Source organism: Pseudophryne corroboree, chromosome 5 (assembly GCF_028390025.1).
Source record: "Pseudophryne corroboree isolate aPseCor3 chromosome 5, aPseCor3.hap2, whole genome shotgun sequence".
In the NCBI taxonomy this organism is placed as follows: Eukaryota; Metazoa; Chordata; class Amphibia; order Anura; family Myobatrachidae; genus Pseudophryne; species Pseudophryne corroboree.
In genome coordinates, this window is record NC_086448.1 from 836,377,215 (window position 1) to 836,397,304 (window position 20,090).

General features: G+C 47.2%; 1 protein-coding gene across 1 annotated transcript in view; it reads right to left on the bottom strand.

The window, feature by feature from the left end:
* The window catches only part of PTPN23 (protein tyrosine phosphatase non-receptor type 23), a 109,599-nt gene that overhangs the window by 59,038 nt on the left and 30,471 nt on the right, over window positions 1–20,090 (bottom strand). Inside the window, exons 4-6 of the mRNA XM_063924582.1 lie at window positions 19,589–19,665; window positions 19,363–19,412; window positions 18,967–19,098 (exon numbers count right to left, since the gene is read on the bottom strand). Coding sequence (XP_063780652.1) covers window positions 18,967–19,098; window positions 19,363–19,412; window positions 19,589–19,665 — 259 coding nt within the window. The remainder of the gene's footprint in view (window positions 1–18,966; window positions 19,099–19,362; window positions 19,413–19,588; window positions 19,666–20,090) is intronic.

The window sequence follows — 20,090 nt, forward strand, 5'->3', positions numbered from 1 at the left end:
CTAGTACATTTACTAACATACCCCACGGAGGGTCCGGTGAGGACATTGGTTGTAAAACTGTAGCAGAAATGGTATTCTGAACCGAATCCACAAAACATACTGTACATGTGGTAGATCCATCCGGTAACACACTGCTACAGACTTTGCAATTATGCTTTTTAGTTTTTGCTGGTGCCTTATATGGAGACAGACAATACAATACACAAAAAAAACATACACTTGCACGACTCAGTAAAATAGTAGTAAGGTGTCTCTATATAAATCTGGCCAAGTGCAGTACACGTGGCCAGTACTATGAAATGTGATCCCAAATTCCCACTAACACCCCTGCGCCTCCGGTGGAGTAGAGATGTAGGACAGGAACGTTCTGGAATCACAGCAGGAAGACACAGGAAGCATGTTAAAATGGCCCCCATGCTATGCTTACACATATAATCCTAGTGCTGGTTACAACTTTCACTGATTATAACCCTGCAAATATCCCTGCAGCCTAGCATCTGCTGGTGCTGCAGTATTTCTTATGCCGCTCTATTGCCCCCTTATTTATTGCCCCCCCCCTCCGCCTGTGGTAATGGCTGCATGCTCTTTCAGATTCAGAGCAGCGGCAGCGCAGCGTGTGGGGCCCCAGCGGGTATCGCCGAGCGGATCTGTGAGCCCGGGTGAGCAGCGCGTAACACAGCGGTGGGACCCGGAGCAGTAGCGGCGGCCGGCGCCGTGAACGGGAGAGCTGCGGCGGCCGGACGCCCTGTGAGCGGCAGAGCAGCGGCGGCCGGAGCCGTTATGGAGCGGAAGAGCAGCGGCGGCCGGCGCCATGTGCTGCGGGCGGCTGAGTGGGGAAAGCAGCGGCGGGCGGCTGAGTGGGGACAGCAGCGGCGGGCGGCTGAGTAGGGACACCCACACCTCGGGGCGGCAGCGGGAGCTGACCGCCGTTCACATACCTTTTATCCTGCAGCTTGTGAGGAGGCTCCGACGGGGCTTCTGAACAAGCGCCGGCCAGCCTGTGCAGGAGGCTGTGTGTGGCTGTGAGGGAGCTCTTTTAGAGAGGCCCGACACGCCCCTGCTGCTATCAGCAGCTGTACTATCCCTGACCCTGCCTTTTGGAAGGGGGAAAGGGATGTATAAAATAGAAAAAATAAAAATAAAAATTCAAAGTAATTGTGGACTCAGCCACATAGCCGTTACTACTTCGAGCACAGAAAAAACACTGAGGTACTCGGGGATATGGAGGGGTGGAGTGTTCTAAATTTAAATATTCAGTGCTGTTCCTACGGAAGCCCGTCCATATCCCAAGAGTACTCCAGTGACCCCTAGTGGATGATAAAGAAATATGAAGACCGTAAGAAATCTGAACCCAGATTCAAGTCCCATGGCGCTGTAGGTGGGATAAATGGAGGCTGTACTCTGAGGACACCCTGCAGAAAGGTGTGTACCGACGGCAATAGAGCCAATCGTCTTTGAAAATAAATTGACAACACAGATACCTGCACCTTCAGTGTAGATAAACGCAGTCCTCCATCCAACCCCGTCTGTAAAAATAACAGAATACGGGTAACTTGAAAGATGATGTCGGAAACTTCCGAGCTTCACACCAACCTATATAGGCACGCCAAATTCTGTAATAATGAGCTGCCGTAACCGGCTTCCTAGCTCGTAACATGGTTGGTATAACCGATACTGTAATGCCCTCTCTTAAGAGGGCGGTCTCAACAACCACCCTGTCAACCGCAGCCGCGCTAAATAGGAGTAAAAGAACGGCCCCTGTTGTAACGGGTTGGACGTAGTATGAGCGGCCAAGGATAGTCTGCGAGTAGTCCTCGGAGATTCGAGAACCAAACTCTCCGAGACCCATGAGATATCACTAGTATGACTGTGACGGACTCTCTTATGATCCGTTTTAGCAACGGAGAGAGCAGCGGAAAACGGTAGAAACAGATACACGAGGCTGTACGGCCACGCGATTGTGAGAGCATCCACCGCCACTGCCCTTGGGATCTGTCGTTCTGGACACATACTGGGCGTTTGTAATTGTGGCGAGATGGCATCATGTCCACCTGAGGGTAACCCCACCTGTGGACCAACATGTGAAACACCTCTGGATTTAATGCCCAGTGTCCTGGATGAAAATCCCGACGGCTGAGATCATCTGTCTAGCAGATGTCCACTCCCAGAATGAACCCAGTCGACAATATCACCTTGTGGTATTCTGGGCAATTGAGGATTTGAGCTACTTCCCGCATTGCCATGCGGCTTCTCGTTCCTCCCTGGTTGTTGTGTATGCGACTGCCGTCGCGTTGTCTGACTGCACTTGGACAGTCTGAGAGCGAAGCATGTAGTGCATTGTAAATTGCACGGAGTTCCAGGACATTATAGACAGCAATCTGTCGTGATCCGTTTAGAAACCCTGTCGCTGACCATTTTAAACTACAACTCCCCAACCTCTGAGACTCTCGCCCAGAGTAGAGACACCCTCGCTTCCCTGTGGGAAATCTGTCTATGTGAGGGCGACTACTGCTGTTGAAATGGACGCGAGTGAAAACCTCCGAACTGAAGCGCTTCGAAAACACATCATTGTTCCTAATAGGCGAATACACAAATGTACCGATAGTGTGCGTGGCTTGAGCACTAATTGTACCAGATGGCGTATAATCTGTTCTTTCTGGTGTAGTAGGTAAATCTTTGATTTACCGTATCTGGAATCATACCTAGGAATTGAAGTCGTTGAGACGGAATTAGATGCGATTGTTTTTGAACTTGACACTGCAACCGTGGTGTACGTTAGCAGCGCAAGTCGGAGGAGCATCTGTTGAGACGGAGCTCTTATGAGCAGATCGTCTAAGTATGGAACGATTGTCACTGCCAGGGATCTGAGATGAGCTATCATCACAAACGTCACTTTGGTGAATACCCGAGGCGTTGACAAGAGGCCAAACGGTAGAACCTGAAACGGTTAATGGTTGTGGCGTATTGCAAAACGCAAGAACCTGTGATGAGGTGACCAAACCGGAATGTGTAAGTACGCATCCTGGAGATCAAGCGCAATCATGCAATCTTGTGGCTCCAAATATGCAAATACTAACAGCAGAAAATCCATTTTCAATCTGTAGTAAGTGACTTGCCGATTGAGACTGCGACGGAGCCCTCCGGCTTCGGTACCACAAACAGACGGGAATAATAACCCTGACTTTGTTGGTGTACCAGGCCTGGAATTAAAAACTGCTGAAACCAGCAGAGACTGAATGGCAACCTGCCAAAACGCCTTATTTCGTCCGACAGAGGCAGTCTTGTCTTTTAACCCTAAATAGCGGATACATCCATGAGTGGATGGCTGGAAACCCGGCAAATGTAACGTGTAAAGGCGCTACCACAATTGGAAATTCGAGATGGGCTGAGAGCCCGTCAAGCCACTGGCTTTGACTTTAGCGCCCTGGCGTTACAAGGCGTGACTGCTTTAAACGCCGGACCAGAGTATTTCCGTCTTGATACCGGAGGAGGCAATGGCTAGACTTTCCCTGAAATATGCATTTGTCAAATTTAGGACCAAACAACTTCTGGCCTTGTCGTGCTGAAACTAGCGACGATGAAAAACGAGAAGCGAGGAAACAGGCGGCAGCAGACGCTGTACAGAGATACTCAGTAGCTTCTTATTAACGATAAGTATAACGTGATCGTCATTGTTTCCATACACAGAGCGCCCTAGTGACCCAAATGTATCTTGGGTCTTTATAAGGTTTGACACAGACGAATTCACCAATGGCAGATTCTCCAATTTAGATGTCACTGTGTGGAATCGGGTAAATAGCCTTAAATCTTAGTAAGATATCCTAAATAAGAAACCCATTGAAGATCTGTCTTTTAGTAAATACGACGGGTTAGATGTTAGAGGCTCATTAGTCTCTGTAAATTTCAGAGACTGACTCACTGGTTATTAGCAATGTATGGTTGTCAAAACCGGCACTGACTGTCTAATGTGCCCTCCTCACTCGTATTTAGCGCTGTGAGGTTTGACCTAGAATTGTCAGACTGCAACATAGAAGAAAATGTTTAAATTATAAGACCAGTTAAATTAACCCCCTGGTATCCAAAGTGAAGTTGGACCTTTGGAAAGGCTGAGACTCCTCCGTTCAAGCTGGCGGAGTCACTTCCGAGACTCCGATCTTGCCACTCCTGTCGAGCGGAGTCAATTTGAATTGCCAATGCTTAACATAGGATCTGGGAATGAACCGGCTTCCGGAGTGGAAACCTACAAAACATACTGAACATGTGGTAGATTTATGTCCAGACATTGTTTAAAAGTATTTTTAGTCTGTGCTGGAGCCTTACTCCTTATGCAGACAGACAACACAATAGCCAAAGGACAGACACTTGCACGACTCAGTAAAATTATTACTTAAGGTATGTAATATATATCTATCTATTTATGGCCGAAATGCAGTTCACATGGCCAGCCTATGTGAAACCTGAACCAAAATTCCCAATAACACCCCTGCGCCTCCGGTGGAGTAGAGATGTAGGGCAGGAATATTCTGGAATTACAAACTGGAAGAAACAGGAAGCATGGTTAAAATGGCCCCCATGCCATGCTTACACTGATATCACAGGACAGGTTACAATTGCTACAGTGTTAATATAGGCTCAATAGCCTATTATACAGTGATAATCACAGGCAGGCCACAATACATGCTCTAGTGTTAATATAGGCTCAATAGTCTATTACACAGTGATACTCACAGGCAGTTTACAATACATGCCTCCAGTATTAATATAGGCTCAATAGCCTATTATACATTAACTCTGCCTGCTGTTTATATAGGTATGGCAGCCCTTTACATTCCCTTGTAGCCGCGCTGTAATCAGCCAGATTCCCCCCCCCCCCTTCCCCCTGTACTCCCTGTAGCGCTGTGTCTCAGCGGGGAGCGCCGGGAAGTCTTTGCAGGGAGGCGAGGGACACTTCTTGCCGAGCAGCGGAGGTCGGCTGGTCGGAGCGGCGCGTAGCGGCTTCCGGCGTCGCTAGCCGAGCTGCGGCGGTTTTCCCCCTCTCAGCGCTGGCACCAATACAGCACTGACGGAGCGTCTGGGGCGGCTGGACGGTGCTGGGGCGGCCGGTTGAGGTGGCCGGACGGAGCGGCTGGGGCGGGCGGCTGTATGAGCGGCGGCATTACAACACTGACCCCACAGAGCGGGGCGGCAGCCTGCGCTGACCGCCCCGTTTCCCCAGCATACCTTGTAGGGAGGCCTGCGACGGGCTTCTAACGGTAAGCTCCGAGCTCTTCCGGTCATGGCTGCGACGGGGCTTCTATTTGTAAGAAAAAACAAAGAAAAAGCGCCCTACTGAGCCTAAGTTGAAAATGCTGCCTGCTGCTCTCAAGGGGAAAGGGTATTAGCACACCCTAAACAATTGGAAGAAAAAAAAAAAAAAAAAAAAAAAAGAGAGCGCAAGCAGACTACATATACATTTGAACAAATTTATTCATAAAATATGTTAAATCACAATCAGTTAAAATAAGAATTTACTTACCGATAATTCTATTTCTCGTAGTCCGTAGTGGATGCTGGGGAATCCGTCAGGACCATGGGGTTTAGCGGCTCCGCAGGAGACAGGGCACAATAATAAAAGCTTTAGGATCAGGTGGTGTGCACTGGCTCCTCCCCCTATGACCCTCCTCCAAGCCTCAGTTAGGATACTGTGCCCGGACGAGCGTGCATAATAAGGAAGGATATTGAATCCCGGGTAAGACTCATACCAGCCACACCAATCACACCGTACAACCTGTGATCTGAACCCAGTTAACAGTATGATAACAACGAAGGAGCCTCTGAAAAGATGGCTCACAACAAGAATAACCCGATTTTTGTAACAATAACTATGTACAAGTATTGCAGACAATCCGCACTTGGGATGGGCGCCCAGCATCCACTACGGACTACGAGAAATAGAATTATCGGTAAGTAAATTCTTATTTTCTCTAACGTCCTAAGTGGATGCTGGGGACTCCGTCAGGACCATGGGGATTATACCAAAGCTCCCAAACGGGCGGGAGAGTGCGGATGACTCTGCAGCACCGAATGAGAGAACTCCAGGTCCTCCTCAGTCAGGGTGTGCCCCTGACCAAGTAGCAGCTCGGCAAAGTTGTAAAGCCGAGACCCCTCGGGCAGCCGCCCAAGATGAGCCCACTTCCTTGTGGAATGGGCTTTTACTGATTTTGGCTGTGGCAGGCCTGCCACAGAATGTGCAAGCTGAATTGTACTACAAATCCAGCGAGCAATCGTCTGCTTAGAAGCAGGAACACCCATCTTGTTGGGTGCATACAGGCTAAACAGCGAGTCAGATTTTCTGACTCCAGTCGTCCTGGAAACATATATTTTCAGGGCCCTGACAACGTCAAGTAACTTGGGAGTCCTCCAAGTCCCTAGTAGCCGCAGGTACCACAATAGGTTGGTTCATGTGAAAAACAGAAAACACCTTAAGGAGAAATTGAGGACGAGTCCTCAATTCTGCCCTGTCAGAATGAAAAATTAAGTAAGGGCTTATATATGATAAAGCCGCCCATTCTGACACACGCCTGGCTGAAGCCAGGGCTAATAGAATCTTCACCTTCCATGTGAAATATTTTATTTCCACAGTGGTGAGTGGATCAAACCAATGTGACTTTAGGAAACTCAAAACAACATTGAGATCCCAAGGTGCCACTGGGGGCACAAAAGGAGGCTGTATATGCAGTACCCCTTTTACAAACGTCTGAACTTCAGGCACTGAAGCCAGTTCATTCTGGAAGAAATTCGACAGGGTCGAAATTTGAACCATAATGGACCCTAATTTTAGGCCCATAGACAGTCCTTTTTTCAGGAAATGTAGGAAAACGACCCAGTTGGAATTCCTCTGTAGGGACCTTCTTGGCCTCACACCACGCAACATATTTTCGCCAAATGCGGTGAAAATGTTTTGCGGTTACATCCTTCCTGGCTTCGACCAGGGTAGGGATGACTTCATCTGGAATGCCCTTTCAGGATCCGGCGTTCAACTGCCATGCCGTCAAACACAGCCGCGGTAAGTCGTGGAACAGACAAGGCCCCTGCTGGAGCAGGTCCTCTCTTAAAGGTAGAGGCCACGGTTCTTCCGTGAGCATCTCTTGAGGTTCCGGGTACCAAGTCCTTCTTGACCCATCCGGAACCACGAGTATCGTTCTTACTCATCTCCTTCTTATGATTCTCAGTACTTTTGGTATGAGATGCATAGGAGGGAACACATACCCTGACTGGTACACCCACAGTGTTACCAGAGCGTCCACCGCTATTGCCTGAGGGTCCCTTGACCTGGCGCAATATCTGTCTAGTTTTTTGTTCAGGCGGGACGCCATCATGTCCACCTTTGGTTTTTCCCAACGGTTTACAATCATGTGGAAGACTTCCCGCTGAAGTCCCCACTCTCCCGGGTGGAGGTTATGCCTGCTGAGGAAGTCTGCTTCCCAGTTTTCCACTCCCGGAATTAACACTGCTGAGAGTGTTATCACATGATTTTTCGCCCAGCGAAGAATCCTTGCAGTTTCTGCCATTTCCCTCCTGCTTCATGTGCCGCCCTGTCTGTTTACGTGGGCGACTGCCGTGATGTTGTCCCACTGGATCAATACCGGCTGACCTTGAAGCAGAGGTCTTGCTAAGCTTAGAGCCTTGTAAATTGCCCTTAGCTCCAGTATATTTATGTGGAGAGAAGTCTCCAGACTTGATCACACTCCCTGGAAATTTTTTTCTTGTGTGACTGCTCCCCAGCCACTGAGGCTGGCATCCGTGGTCACCAGGGCCCAGTCCTGAATGTCGAATCTGCGGCCCTTTCATAGATGAGCACTCTGCAGCCACCGCAGAAGAAAACACCCTTGTCCTTGGAGACAGGGTTATCCGCTGATGCATCTGAAGATGCGATCCGGACCATTTTCCCAGCAGATTCCACTGAAAGGTTCTTGCGTGAAATCTACCGAATGGGATCGCTTTGTAAGAAACCACCATTTTTCACAGGACCCTTGTACAATGATGCACTGATACTTTTCCTGGTTTTAGGAGGTTCCTGACTAGCTCGGATAACTCCCTGGCCTTCTTCTCCGGGAGAAAACATCCTTTTCTGGACTATGTCCAGAATCATTCCTAGGAACATTAGACGTGTCGTCGGAAAAAGCTGCGATTTTGGAATATTTAGAATCCACTCGTGCTGTCGTAGAACTACTTGAGATAGTGCTACTCCGACCGCCAACTGTTCTCTGGACCTTGCCCTTATCAGGAAAGCGTCCATATTTCTTTTAGGAAGAATCATCATTTCGGCCATTACCATGGTAAAGACCCGGGGTGCCGTGGACAATCCAAACGGCAGCGTCTGAACTGATAGTGACAGTTCTGTACCACGAACCTGAGATACCCTTGGTGAGAAGGGCAAAATTTGGACATGTAGGTAAGCGTCCCTGATATCCAGTGACCCATATCGTCCTGTTTCGCTATCACTGCTCTGAGTGACTCCATCTTGATTTGAACCCTTGTATGTAATTGTTCAAATCTTTTAGATCTCACCGAGCCGTTTGGCTTCAGTACCACAATATAGTGTGGAATAATACCCCTTCCCTTGTTGTAGGAGGGGTACTTTGATTATCACCTGCTGGGAATACAGCCTGTGAATTTTTTCCCAATACTGCCTCCCTGTCGGAGGGAGACGTTGGTAAAGCAGACTTCAGGAACTTGTGAGGGGAAGACGTCTCGAATTTCCAATGTACACCTGGGATACTACGTGTAGGATCCAGGAGTCCACTTGCGAGTGAGCCCACTGCGTGCTGAAACTCTTGAGATGACCCCCCACCGCACCTGAGTCCGCTTGTATGGCCCCAGCGTCATGCTGCGGACTTGGCAGAAGCTGTGGAGGACTTCTGTTCCTGGGAATGGGCTGCCTGCTGCAGTCTTCTTCCCTTTCCTCTAACCCTGGGCAGATATGACTGGTCTTTTGCCCGCCTGCCTTTATGGGTACGAAAGGACTGAGACTGAAAAGACTGTGACCTTTTCTGCTGAGATGTGACTTGGGGTAACAAAAGTGGATTTTCCAGCTGTTGCCATGGCCACCAGGTCCGATGGACCGCCCCTTTATACGGCAATACTTCCATGTGCCGTCTGGAATCTGCATCACCTGACCACTGTCGTCTGGCAGATATGGACATCACATCTACTCTTGATGCCAGAATGCAAATATCCCTCTGCGCATCTCGCATATATAGAAATGCATCCTTAAAATGCTCTATAGTCAATAAAATATTGTTCCTGTCAAGGGTATCAATATTTTCAGTCAGGAAATCCGACCAAGCCCCCCCAGCGCTGCACATCCAGGCTGAGGCGATTGCTGGTCGTAGTATAACACCAGTATGTGTGTATATACTTTTTAGGATATTTTTCAGCTTCCTATCAGCTGGCTCCTTGAGGGCGGCCGTATCTGGAGACGGTAACGCCACTTGTTTTTATAAGCGTGTGAGTGCCTTATCCACCCTAAGGTGTGTTTCCCAACTCGCCCTCACTTCTGGCGGGAAAAGGTATACCTCCAATAATTTTCTATCGGAGGAAACCCACGTATCATCACACACTTTAATTTATCTGATTCAGGAAAAACTACAAGTAGATTATTCCCACCCTACATAATACCCTTATTTGTGGTACTTGTAGTATCAGAAATATGTAACACCTCCTTCATTGCCCTTAACATGTAACGTGTGGCCCTAAAGGAAAATACGTTTGTTTCTTCACCGTCGACACTGAAGTCAGTGTCCGTGTCTGTGTCGACCACTGAGGTAAATGGGCGTTTTTACAAGCCCCTGACGGTGTCTGAGACGCCTGGACAGGTACTAATTTGTTTGCCGGCCGTCTCATGTCGTCAACCGACCTTGCATCGTGTTGACATTATCACGTAATTCCTAAATAAGCCATCCATTCCGGTGTCGACTCCCTAGAGAGTGACATCACCAATACAGGCAATTTGCTCTGCCTCCTCACCAACATCGTCCTCCTACATGTCGACACACACATACCGACACACAGCACACACACAGGGAATGCTCTGATAGAGGACAGGACCCCACTAGCCCTTTGGGGAGACAGAGGGAGAGTTTGCCAGCACACACCAAAAACGCTATAATTATACAGGGACAACCCCTTATACAAGTGTTTTCCCTTATAGCATTTTCACATATGTAATCATATCGCCAAATAAGTGCCCCCCCTCTCTGTTTTAACCCTGTTTCTGTAGTGCAGTGCAGGGGAGAGCCTGGGAGCCTTCCTCACAGCAGAGCTGAGCAGGAAAATGGCGCCGTGTGCTCAGGAGAATAGGCCCCGCCCCCTAAAACGGCGGGCTCTTCTCCCGGGGTTTGTGAGATCTGACAGGGGTTAAATACATCCATATAGCCTCAAGGGCTATATGTGATGTATTTTAGCCATAAAAAAGGTATAATACATTGCTGCCCAGGGCGCCCCCCCCAGCGCCCTGCACCCTCAGTGACCGCTGGTATGAAGTGTGCTGACAACAATGGCGCACAGCTGCAGTGCTGTGCGCTACCTTATGAAGACTGAAAGTCTTCTGCCGCCTGTTTCTGGACCTCTTCAACTTCGGCATCTGCAAGGGGGGTCGGCGGCACGGCTCCGGGACGAACCCCAGGGTGAGACCTGTGTTCCGACTCCCTCTGGAGCTAATGGTGTCCAGTAGCCTAAGAAGCAAATCCATCCTGCACGCAGGTGAGTTTACTTCTCTCCCCTAAGTCCCTCGTAGCAGTGAGCCTGTTGCCAGCAGGACTCACTGAAAATAAAAAACCTAACTTAAACTTTTATTCTAAGCAGCTCAGGAGAGCCACCTAGATTGCACCCTTCTCGGCCGGGCACAAAAATCTAACTGAGGCTTGGAGGAGGGTCATAGGGGGAGGAGCCAGTGCACACCACCTGATCCTAAAGCTTTTATTATTGTGCCCTGTCTCCTGCGGAGCCGCTAAACCCCATGGTCCTGACGGAGTCCCCAGCATCCACTTCGGACGTTAGAGAAAAATTGAAATTAGTTAGAGCTAATATTATATTCAATTCAACAAAGAATCCACACTCGGCATATAATATATAATAGTCCCACAGTACTGGTGCACTAGTAGATTACACAATAATCGGTATACGTTCTTTAATAGAACCAATGATCCATCAGTCAGGTGTGATTATTAGTGGCTGATAATTTGATATGCAAATTCTTTTTAAATATAGCACTTTAGAAACCGTTCCAAAATGAATGTTTTCCTTTACTCTATGTAGTAGTGGTATTCTTGCTATTGGATAAACCGGTTTGGTAAAGGTATCATACTGGAATTAAGTGAAGTCAAGTGCGTGAGCTCCGTCTGTCACTCTCGCACTGTGACCAGTATCCGGAGCTGAATTGCTTACCGCTTCCACAGATGTCCCAGCGGTACTGACCATGAACCGGGCGCCGCTCTTTCTAGCGGCTCGACCTCCCGTTCTCCTGCCGGACCAGTATGGCAGGATATCTCTTTCACTGCTGCCTCCAAAAAGGATCGCTGGTGCTCCAGATGATTTGAGCACTGTAGATTCCGAATGAATCAAATGAAAGCCACGGTCCCCGTATAGCAAGCGGGACCAATGCAGGTGGCTACGGAGCTGGTCAATCAATTCCGGCAGAGAATGAGGGTATAAAATAGATAGACTCGTAGGACTGACGAGTGCCTGGATCCTTTGAGCCCTGACGCGTTTCTCGACCGACAACGCTGGTCGTTTCCTCAGAGGGTTGAAGTAATTGTACTCTCCTAGGGCTTGTTACATAGAGCACAGCAGGAGCCTGTGGGTTTCAAACAGTGAACATCTGTTACTTCACTGCACATGGAAATTGCGAATCTGCTAATTGGCTCTCACACCAATTAGCAGATTCGCAATTTCCATGTGCAGTGAAGTAACAGATGTTCACTGTTTGAAACCCACAGGCTCCTGCTGTGCTCTATGTAACAAGCCCTAGGAGAGTACAATTACTTCAACCCTCTGAGGAAACGACCAGCGTTGTCGGTCGAGAAACGCGTCAGGGCTCAAAGGATCCAGGCACTCGTCAGTCCTACGAGTCTATCTATTTTATACCCTCATTCTCTGCCGGAATTGATTGACCAGCTCCGTAGCCACCTGCATTGGTCCCGCTTGCTATACGGGGACCGTGGCTTTCATTTGATTCATTCGGAATCTACAGTGCTCAAATCATCTGGAGCACCAGCGATCCTTTTTGGAGGCAGCAGTGAAAGAGATATCCTGCCATACTGGTCCGGCAGGAGAACGGGAGGTCGAGCCGCTAGAAAGAGCGGCGCCTGGTTCATGGTCAGTACCGCTGGGACATCTGTGGAAGCGGTAAGCAATTCAGCTCCGGATACTGGTCACAGTGAGAGAGTGACAGACGGAGCTCACGCACTTGACTTCACTTAATTCCAGTATGATACCTTTACCAAACCGGTTTATCCAATAGCAAGAATACCACTACTACATAGAGTAAAGGAAAACATTTATTTTGGAACGGTTTCTAAAGTGCTATATTTAAAAAGAATTTGCATATCAAATTATCAGCCACTAATAATCACACCTGACTGATGGATCATTGGTTCTATTAAAGAATGTATACCGATTATTGTGTAATCTACTAGTGCACCAGTACTGTGGGACTATTATATATTATATGCCGAGTGTGGATTCTTTGTTGAATTGAATATAATATTAGCTCTAACTAATTTCACTTTTTAACTGATTGTGATTTAACATATTTTATGAATAAATTTGTTCAAATGTATATGTAGTCTGCTTGCGCTCTCTTTTTTCTATTTGTAAGCTCCGTCCAGCTCTTCAGGTCATGGCTGCGACGGGGCTTCTATCTGTAAACTCCGTCCAGCTGTTGCAGGAGACAGTGGGCTGCCTGTGGCTGTGAGGGTGCTCTTTGTGAGGACCGACACGCCATGCGCTGTCCGTGCAGCGGCACTATCCCGGACCCATGTTTTTCCAGAAACTGGGAAGGGATGTGCTAAGTGAAAAAAGTAAAATGTAAAAGTAAAAATGAAAAATTAATAAAATCTTCCACAAAGTGTGGGAACTCCACACAAGCCTTGTTAGTGCTGTGAGCACAGAAAAAAACACTGAGATACTACACTGAGGTACTCGGGGATATGGAGGGGTGGAGAGTTCTAAATTTAAATATTCAGTGCCTTTGTTTCTGCTAAGCCGTCCATATCCCAAGAGTACTCCAGTGACCCCTAGTGGATGAAAAATAAATGGGAGGGGATTGAGACGCTGTTTTGGGGACTGAGTCTCTGTTCATAAACCCATCCACAGTTTGTCTCAAGTATTGCGTCTCTTTCTCATTGTGGGACAATTTAGTAGAAATACTGGAGATCATTCCTTTAAGGGAATTAACCCACTCCAGTTCAGCCCCACTATTCTGGGAAGGTGCACTGCCCTGAGTACCCAGTAGTGAGCCCCCTGGGGAAGAGGAACACTCCGCTGTACAAGAAACACACTCTTTGCCTGACATAATGTAAATGTGACAGCACACACACAGGAACAGGTTAAACACAATTAACCCACAAATAGCCCTTCAGGGAGACACAGTAATTTGGAGCCAGCCCCCACCGCACCCTTATCGCTAATGCAAAGCTTAGCCGGGTCGCAGACTAAGTAGCCCGATAAGGGACTAAATACAGTAATAATCGCCCCCCCCCGCTATGACCCCCTGGTACCACTGAGGTAATCTGGAGTCACTCCGGAGGAGCTGCGCGTCCCTGTCAGTCAGTGTCTGTGTTCAATGCAGAGGTAAAATGGCGCTCGTGAGCTGCTGGATCCACTCATAGTGGAGGCCCCGCCCCCTCAATGGCGTGCGGTCTTCCCACTTTTTTATACTGGCTGAGGTAATCTGGTGCTTAAGATGGAGAGAAAACGATTTTGAGGCTGTTTTTGCCAGTGCATAATGGCCGGAGACCCGCTAACTGGGACACCGGCTTAGTACTCGCCACTCTTCATTATTCTGGCTCTGCTAGGGGTGGCAGCGTGCTGCGGGAATGTACGCTCGCCGCGGTGGGGCTTGCGAATAGTTCCCTCAGGAGCTCAGTGTCCTGTCAGTGGGGGACGGGACCATTAACCCTTCAGGAGTTTAGTGGGGGGAGGGGGAACGGCCTAAGTCTCCCGAAGCAGACAGGCTGGTGCCATCTGCCATCTAGCCCTGCCTGAAAATAACAAACAGAAAATAAAAGCCGAAAACGCTTCAGGAGCTTCTTTCAGCGTGACTGGCTCCTCCGGGAACATTTTCTAGACTGAGTCTGGTAGGAGGGGCATAGAGGGAGGAGCCAGCACACACTATCAAATTCTTAAAGTGCCCATGGCTCCTAGTGGACCCGTCTATACCCCATGGTACTAAATGGAACCCCAGAATCCTCTAGGACGTAAGAGAGATTATATATATATATATATATATATATATATATATATATAACGGCGTGTGTGTGTGTATATGTATATATATATATATATATATATATATATATATATATATATATATATATATATATATATATATATATATATATATATATATATATATATATATATATATATAGCAGTGGAAATAAGTGCGGCACTGAGAGTCTTGTAATTGAAGTGAAGCAAAGCAGTGTATTAATGAGATCTACGTTTCGGGGACGCAGCCCCTTCGTCAGGATAACCATTCAGTGCAAAAAACAGTGTTTAAATAGTAATAACATAAAGAGGTACTCACCGCCGCCACCAGCCGCGCTGCCCGGGTCCCGGTCCCGACGTCACTACGTCCACCGGAAGTGACGCGGCTCCGGTCCGTGCGGCTAGCGCACTGGGGCTGGAGAACAAGTAACCATAGTAACAAGTTAAAAACAACAACAAATGTTGATGAAGTGCATCGTGCTAGACATCTATATAGAATCTGATGATGAACATAACATATCAAATACCTAACTTGCGGCTCTACCATTGACAGAATAAACATGAAAAACAATGCAATTTGTGAGACATTACAAACAAAGATTAAAAAAGTGCATCGTGCTAATCTAGTACATAAAAACAGATGGTGAACGCATGGTATATGCCAACGGCCACAATATTCAAGCACATCAGCGAGTGAGACGGAGGAAGGAATACAAAGCACCCCACAAGACCGAAGGGAGATCCCTTTAGGGGTTCGCACCCGAGCAATTATAGCCGGAAGAGAAGTGCCCCAACGAGGCGAGGGGGGCAGACAAAGAGGCAGAAGGGGCGGCAACACAGGCTCCAAACCCCCGAAGGGAAGGCGCAACTAGTGTTTGACCTCTCCTCAAAGCACATCACTGAGATGGAGTCCAAAGTGTTAAGCAGAGGACTTTCTTTCATCCCGACATCTAAACCAGATCCATTCCTACAGAAAGTCGAACAATACAAATTGATCAGATCTCTGAAGCTTAAGGAACATTTTGCGAAGGACAATGTGGGCACCCCAGTTGCAGGAATGTCCTCTCTTCCACCGCAGGTGAGGAAACTCACCAAATCTTCGTTTGAACCACATTCCTTGAATTCATCCATTAGAACGTTTAGCAGGATGATTGATTTACCTGAGTCTAGTAACAGTGCTAAAGTTTACCCAAATCTGGCCAAAGACGAATTTGATGCCCTTATTGACCTTGGCAAAAGGGAGGACATCATAATTCGTCAGGCAGATAAGGGAGGAGGCATTGTGGTGCTTGATACCATTAAGTATATGGCAGAATGCTCAAGGTTGCTGGCAGATTGTTCCACATATACCAGGTTGTCTAGAGACCCTACCTGCCAGTTTAAAAAGGAACTGGACGACATGTTAAGACAGGCGGTAGAAACATCTATTATCACCCCTAATGTAGTTAAGGCACTTTCTGTTGATTTCCCTGTAGTTCCCATTTTTTATGTGATTCCTAAGATTCACAAAGATGCTGTGAATCCCCCTGGCAGACCTATTATATCTGCCAGGGGTTCATTATGTGAAGCTATCTCTATTTATTGTGACAGTTATCTACAACCCTGCATTCAGGATACACCCACGCATTTGAAGGATACATCATCACTTCTGCGCATCCTTGAGGGATTGGGTGTTTTACCTAAAAACATAGTCTTGGCATCTATTGATGTGACCAGTCTCTACACCTCTATCCCCCATGGGGCAGGTTTATCAGCGGTAAAACATCTTCTAATCAATAACCCTAAATATGCAGGTCCTGACATTAAATTTTTCTTGTCACTTCTGGAATTTACACTAACACACAACTACTTTCTACATGATAACCACTTCTACATACAGCGCACTGGCTGTGCCATGGGGAGTGCTGTAGCCCCGGCATTTGCCAATGCGTTTATGTGGGAAGTAGAAAGGGAGTTGTTTTTCCAGGATCTAGATATCTCATCTAAACTATGCCTCTATCAGAGATATATTGACGATGTACTCATCTTTTGGACGGGTGAGGAAAGTCATTTACATGAGATTATAGAACAGCACAATGTCACAGCCAGTCCCATCAAGTTCACTATGGAGTGTAATGCAAAGGAGATTAATTTCCTTGATGTGCGTATCTCACTGAGTGATGGATCCATCAATACAGAATTATTTACAAAGGCCACAGACAGGAACAATCTTTTAAGATTTGACAGTTTCCACCCTAAATCCACCATCACAGGGCTCCCATATTCACAATTTTTAAGGGTATGTAGGATCAATAGCCAAAAGGCAATTAGAGATGCACAACTGGAAGAGATGTTCCTAAAATTTAGAGAGAGGGGGTAACCCTACAAGGCTGCTTGAACAAGCCAAACAAAAAGCTTTAAAGGTTACACGGCAACAACTATTGGAATCTAAGCCCCATAAACAACTTAAAGGAAGGTTCCCATGGGTTACAAGATTTAACACTGATAGCCCGCAGCTAACTAAACATATCAGACAATTGTGGCCAATTATAGCTTCGGATAGGGAACTGGGTGAAGTCTACCAGTCGAGACTACTGCCCAGTTTTTCCAGGGGGCGTAGTATAAGAGATTTCGTTGTTAAGACAGACATCTCTACGTTTAATAAGAACAATTCAAAAAACTTTCTTAGACGTAGAAATGGATGCTTTAAATGCAGTGGATGCACCACCTGCGGTTATATGTTACAGGGTGATAGTTTTCAGCATCCACATACTGGGAGGAAATACAACATCAGATATCCCCTGTCCTGTGATTCAAAATTCGTTGTTTATCTCCTCACCTGTCCTTGTGGGTTGGCCTACGTGGGCAAGACCGATTGTGCCTTCAAGACAAGGATGGCACAACACAGGTATGCCATACGTGAGGCCATCAAAAAAGGTGACAGTGACCAACCCGTGGCACGCCATTTTGCGGTGGCTAAACACGGTATGGCCACTCTTCGGTACAAGATCATCGATCAAGTTCCACCATCTCTACGAGGTGGTGACCGTTCGAGGAAGTTGTTACAGGCCGAAGCAAAATGGATCCACACACTTAATACCCAGTTCCCTCGGGGCCTAAATGAGGCTCTTAGTCTTAAATGTTTTTTATAAGAATATTTGAGTAATGGGTACTAGTGGAGGTTGATACAGTTCATTGTATCGATATCATTACCTCTTGATCTTTCCTTGATATCCCCTCTATTAAATTTAAATTTGTAGTGTTCATCGATCCGCAACTTTTAGCCTTAGTGTATTTTACATAGTGTGTACAAGGACATTGGTTTAGTATTATGTATCTGGATATGCATTAAATAGAATTCTCTCCCCCATTATGCTGCTACATTACTTGATTGAGCAATATAAGACTGATTTAATTAATTAATACCCACATGGGTTTATACACTTAAAAATGCTCCCTTAGTAGTTTGCGTTTAGTAGGAATGTTATCAGGCTGTGACTATAATATTTGTTTTTTAACGTTAATCATATATTGTATTGTCTCACAATTTTTATTTTTGTTTGTGGTTATGCCGCAAGATAATTAGCATATACCATGCGTTCACCATCTGTTTTTATGTACTAGATTAGCACGATGCACTTTTTTAATCTTTGTTTGTAATGTCTCACAAATTGCATTGTTTTTCATGTTTATTCTGTCAATGGTAGAGCCGCAAGTTAGGTATTTGATATGTTATGTTCATCATCAGATTCTATATAGATGTCTAGCACGATGCACTTCATCAACATTTGTTGTTGTTTTTAACTTGTTACTATGGTTACTTGTTCTCCACCCCAGTGCGCTAGCCGCACGGACCGGAGCCGCGTCACTTCCGGTGGACGTAGTGACGTCGGGACCGGGACCCGGGCAGCGCGGCTGGTGGCGGCGGTGAGTACCTCTTTATGTTATTACTATTTAAACACTGTTTTTTGCACTGAATGGTTATCCTGACGAAGGGGCTGCGTCCCCGAAACGTAGATCTCATTAATACACGGCTTTGCTTCACTTCAATTACAAGACTCTCAGTGCCGCACTTATTTCCACTGCTGCTTATGGGACCTGGGTCCTAGGAGGTGAGGGCACGGGAGCATTTTGCCGTTACGCTGGGGAGCGAGAGGAGTGCCGGGTCTTCTATACTATATATATATATATATATACACACACACACACACACACACACACACACACACACGCCGTACAAGTAGAGTACACGCTATTGTTCCCGATCATCGGCCACTCCAGGCTCTGAGCTGCAGACAGGAAGTCACACACTCACAGGAATAAGATATTCCCTCTACAATTACGTTTCTTTCAACTATCGTCAGGTTAAACAGGCTCCCGGCGTAATTTGTGACTATTACTGGTAAATCTAGAATATATACATGCACACCTCATACACACACTTGGCAGTAAGAGCAGGATCACTGCACCCATGTGTATACAGCCGGCAGTAGCACGTAGCCAGTCATCACTCACCAGCATCAGGTTTATGTTCAGGTTCAGGATTTGGTGGCTCATGTCCACGCTGTACGAATGAGCGAAGTGCTCGCGCAGATAGGAGAAGGCTCCGGCCGCACACTGGAAGTGAGTGCATGAAATCTTCATCCCCTGCAACAGAAAACCACACGGAATACTGACTGACCCAGCAAATGCCATCAGTGCCCCATTATACCCCTCTCCTGCTGAGGTGGCCGCTGACTACTCTATAGGACATACAGGGTGCATAGTAATGTAGAGAAAACTAGACACAGCTCCTGTCTGTGCCCTGTGACCAAGACATGAGATACTGGGGCTTCCCGCATCCTGAGGGGGTCCAGCCTCCCCCCACTCCGTTATTTACCCCCAAAGTGATTCTATGAACAGAGCCGTTACCTCCTCCGAGACTCTCTTGTCCATAGCCCCCAGCATCGAGTGTAAAGCTCCTGTGGGAGACAGAACATTGTTACATACAGCACAGACAGAAGACCGCACAATTGTAAAGCGAGGACTTCACCAACCACAACAACCATCAGAAGCACACGTGTGACTGATAATGTGGTGACGCATCATATACACTGGTCACATGAAGATGATGGGAGAAGAGCGCGGGGCACCTTACCCAAATTGTACAGGACGCAGGCCTGCTCGTACTTGATGTCAGCGTGAGTCACGGATTTCCCGGAGAAGATTTCAGTCCTGAGGAGAGGAAAGCGGATTACATGCGGCATTGGTGAGGGGAATACAGACAATAACCAGAAGAGGGCGCTGCAGCTGTACCCAGCTTTCAGCCCGTGGTGACCACTGATAGGACAAAACCAGGCGCAACTACGAATAATAATCACAGATACAGAACTAACAAGAGTTTATCAGACTGAGAGATGCAAGAGTGACGTGTCATTACAGCCTTATGCTGCTTCCATAATACAGTCACTGCAGTGTTATGAGGCAGCAACTAATACACACTACAAAGGTGATCATAGAACTGCGGGGGTCATTCCGAGTTGATCGCTCGCTAGCAACTTTTTGCAGTGCTGCGATCAGGTTAAAACACAGCAAAACTGTGCATGCACCATATTGCGCAGGCGCGTCGTACGGGTACAAAGACGATCGGTGCTGGGCGA